This window comes from Orycteropus afer, unplaced genomic scaffold (genome assembly GCF_000298275.1).
Source record: "Orycteropus afer afer isolate SDZICR_OR568_19922 unplaced genomic scaffold, OryAfe1.0 scaffold00647, whole genome shotgun sequence".
NCBI classification, from domain to species: Eukaryota; Metazoa; Chordata; class Mammalia; order Tubulidentata; family Orycteropodidae; genus Orycteropus; species Orycteropus afer.
The window spans coordinates 606,587-609,885 of NW_006922234.1; the positions used below are offsets into that span (position 1 = coordinate 606,587).

Here is a 3,299-nt window from a genome sequence, read left to right on the forward strand (position 1 = left end):
CGCTATGGAGCACAGTTCTACTGTGACACAAACGGGGTCACCATAAGCTGGAATGGACCCCTTGGCAACTGGTGGTAGTGGTGGTATCATCTTGTATACAAATTTATTATAATACCTATTTGTTTTTATTGATACTTATTTGCTCCATTTTTTCCAAGTAAACTATAGGCTTCTTTAAAACAAGAATTATGTCTTATTCATGTGTGTATTTCCAGGGCCTGGCATGTATAGGTTTCAATGTGTGTTAAATATGTTTAGAAGAAACTTCTACTGGCATTAATATTTCAAAGCACAAACAACAACAAAAAAAAAAAAAACTGGCTTTGAAGGGAAAACAATTAAGAAATTAGATTTATTTCTTCATGAAAAGAAAATTACACAAGTAGATTCAGTAGTCACTTTGTATATAATTCTCTAGAATTTTGAAATGTTCTCTTTCTCCACTGAACCAAAGCCATTTGCTGTCTTTTCCTTTTTAGTGTTCAAGTGTTTCACTGTCTTAAGCATGAAGGAACAGGTGGCAGGACGCTACTAGTGGACGGATTCTATGCAGCAGAACAGGTACTTCAAAAGGCTCCTGAGGGATTTGAACTCCTCAGCAAAGTGCCACTGAAGCATGAATATATTGAAAATGTTGGAGAATGTCACAACCACATGATTGGGGTTGGGCCAGTCTTAAATATCTACCCATGGAATAAAGAGCTGTATTTGATCAGGTGAGTACCAAAGAAATATCTCCCAGTGTATGTATTTACCAAATATTAGCCTTTTAATCTACTGAAAATCCCTAAAATCCTTCTATCTGCCGCATTCAATCTTGCTATTCCATAGCTTTTTATTAGACCACAATTTCTATTCTTATTATAATCCCTTTGGACCAGGCAGTGTTTCATTCTGTTGTACATAAGTCTCTATGAGTCAGAATTGACTCCATGGCACCTAACAACTACAACAAGGAATGATAAATAGACCAATAGCCAAGGAAGACTAGATTTCAGTAGCCAGATATTTTTGGCAGTATTTTAAAAGTGAAAACAGTTAAAACGAAAAACAGTTATTAGATTGTCCTCAGTGACCAAATAGGTAGGGTACTCAGAGGTACTATAACTACAAATTTTATGACTTTAGTCCAGATTAGTACAAAGCTCTTGGTCTATATATCCAATTATCTACTGGAAATCTCCACTTAGATATCTCATAGGATCATAAAACATATTCAAAACTGAGCTCATCATTTCCACTCACTTCAAGCTTCTCTTCCACTTATGTCCCCCGTTTCATTGAATGGCATCACCATCCATCAATTTGTCCAAACCAAAAACCTAAGAGTCATTTTTAACTTCTCCCTCTCCCTCACACTACACAACCAATCTGATCCACTCTACCTCTGAATTTCTTTCAAAACCATTCATTGCTTCCCATCTTTTAAAGAGACTAGTATCATCTCTCTTTTGTACTGTTGTAGAAGCCTTTCAACTGGTCTTCTTGCTTCCACTGTGAGCCCTGTCTAGTCATTCTTCATGCTACAGCTAGAGTGATCTTTCTAAAATACAAGTCATATCTTAAGATCCTTTTAAGTCTCCTCAGTGTCTTTCAAGGAGCTCTGGTAGCATAGTGGCTAAGGCACTTGACTGCTAACCAGAAGGCTGGTGGTCCAAACCCACCAGCCACTCCTCAGAAGGAAGGTTAACAATCTACTTCCATAGTGATACTGCCTCGGAAACCCAAGGAGGGGTCACTATGAGTCAGGTCCGACTCGATGGCACATAACAACAACAAGACTTTATAATCAGAAAATTCAGTGGTCAATGTCAAATCCTGGCTGCCACGGTCTTGGACAAGTCAATCTGCAAGCCATGAGTTTCCAGTTAAAATAATAGGCTACTATACCTATCATAGTAGCTCTAGTGGCATAGTGCCTAAGGCATTTGACTGCTACCAGAAGGCTGGTGGTTCAAACCCACCAGCCACTGCTCAGAAGGAAGGTTGGGCAATCTACTTCCATAGTGATAGTGCCTCGGAAACCCAAGGAGGGGTTGCTATGAGTTGGAACTGACTCGATGGCACTGAGTTTGTTTCTTTTTAATATAGCTATTATAGGGAGTTCTGGTGGCATAGTGCCTAAGGCATGTGACTGCTAACCAGAAGGCTGGCAGTTCAAATCCACTAGCCACTCAGCAAAAGGAAGACGAGGCAATATTCTTCCCTAAACATTTACCTTGGAAACCCAATGAGGGTTGCAATGAATTGGAACCAACTCAATGGCAATGGATTTGGTTTTTTGCTTTGGTGTACCTATTAAAAAGGAGCTCTGGTGATGTAGCGGGTAAGGCATTTGCTGCTAACCAGAAGGTCGGTGGTTCAAACCCACCAGCTGCTCCACAGAAGGAAGATGAGGCAATCTACGTCCATTAACATTTACAGCTTTGGAAACCCAAGGGGGCTTGCTATGAGTCAGAACCAACTCAGTGGCAGTGAGTTTGTTTTATACCTATTACAGAGCTGGGAGCTCTGGTGGCTCAGTGGTTAAAAGCATTCAGCTGCTAACCAAAAGGTCAGCAGTTTGAACCCACCAGCTGCTCCGTGGGAGAAAGATGAGGCAGTCTGCTTCCATAAATAGTTATAGCCTTGGAAACTTTATGGAGGAGTTCTACCTTGTTCTCTAGGGGCACTGTGAGTCAGAATCAACTTGATGACAGTGTGTTTGGTAATTTATACACAGCTGTGAAAAATAAAAATTAATTGTTGCCCTTGCCTTTGCCACTGGCTTATAGTAAAAAAAAAAAAAACTCACTGCTGTGGAGTCGTCTCAGACTCATAATGACCCCTCCTTGGGTCTCTGAGGCAGTGTCTCTACAGAAGTAGATTGCCCAATTTTCCTTCCAAGGAGTGACTGGTGGGTTTGAAGTGCCAGTCTTCTGGTTAGCAGTCCAATGCCTCAGGCACTGTACCACCAGAGCTCCTAGGAACTACATAAATAATTCCCTTGGGTACGGTCCTCTGGGAAACTCTGCTCAGTTACCTCTGTATCCCCATTGCCTAGAACAAGGAGTGAGTGCTGAATATTTTCCCAACATTTTACTATAAACATTTTTAAGCATATAGAAAAAGTTTAAGGCACTTTATAGGGAAGACTCATAGATATACTACCAAGATTCTACCATTTCACAATTACTATAGTTGCTTTATTACCTATCTATCCATCTATCTATCCCTCTATCCATCTTCAATTAATCTTATTTTTGATGCATTTCAAAGTATATTGCAGACATGAGTATATACCCTAAAATATTTCAACA

General features: G+C 40.0%; 1 protein-coding gene across 1 annotated transcript in view; it reads left to right on the top strand.

The window, feature by feature from the left end:
• Positions 1–3,299, top strand: part of TMLHE (trimethyllysine hydroxylase, epsilon) — an 86,483-nt gene that overhangs the window by 53,287 nt on the left and 29,897 nt on the right. Inside the window, exon 4 of the mRNA XM_042783079.1 lies at positions 480–716. Coding sequence (XP_042639013.1) covers positions 480–716 — 237 coding nt within the window. The remainder of the gene's footprint in view (positions 1–479; positions 717–3,299) is intronic.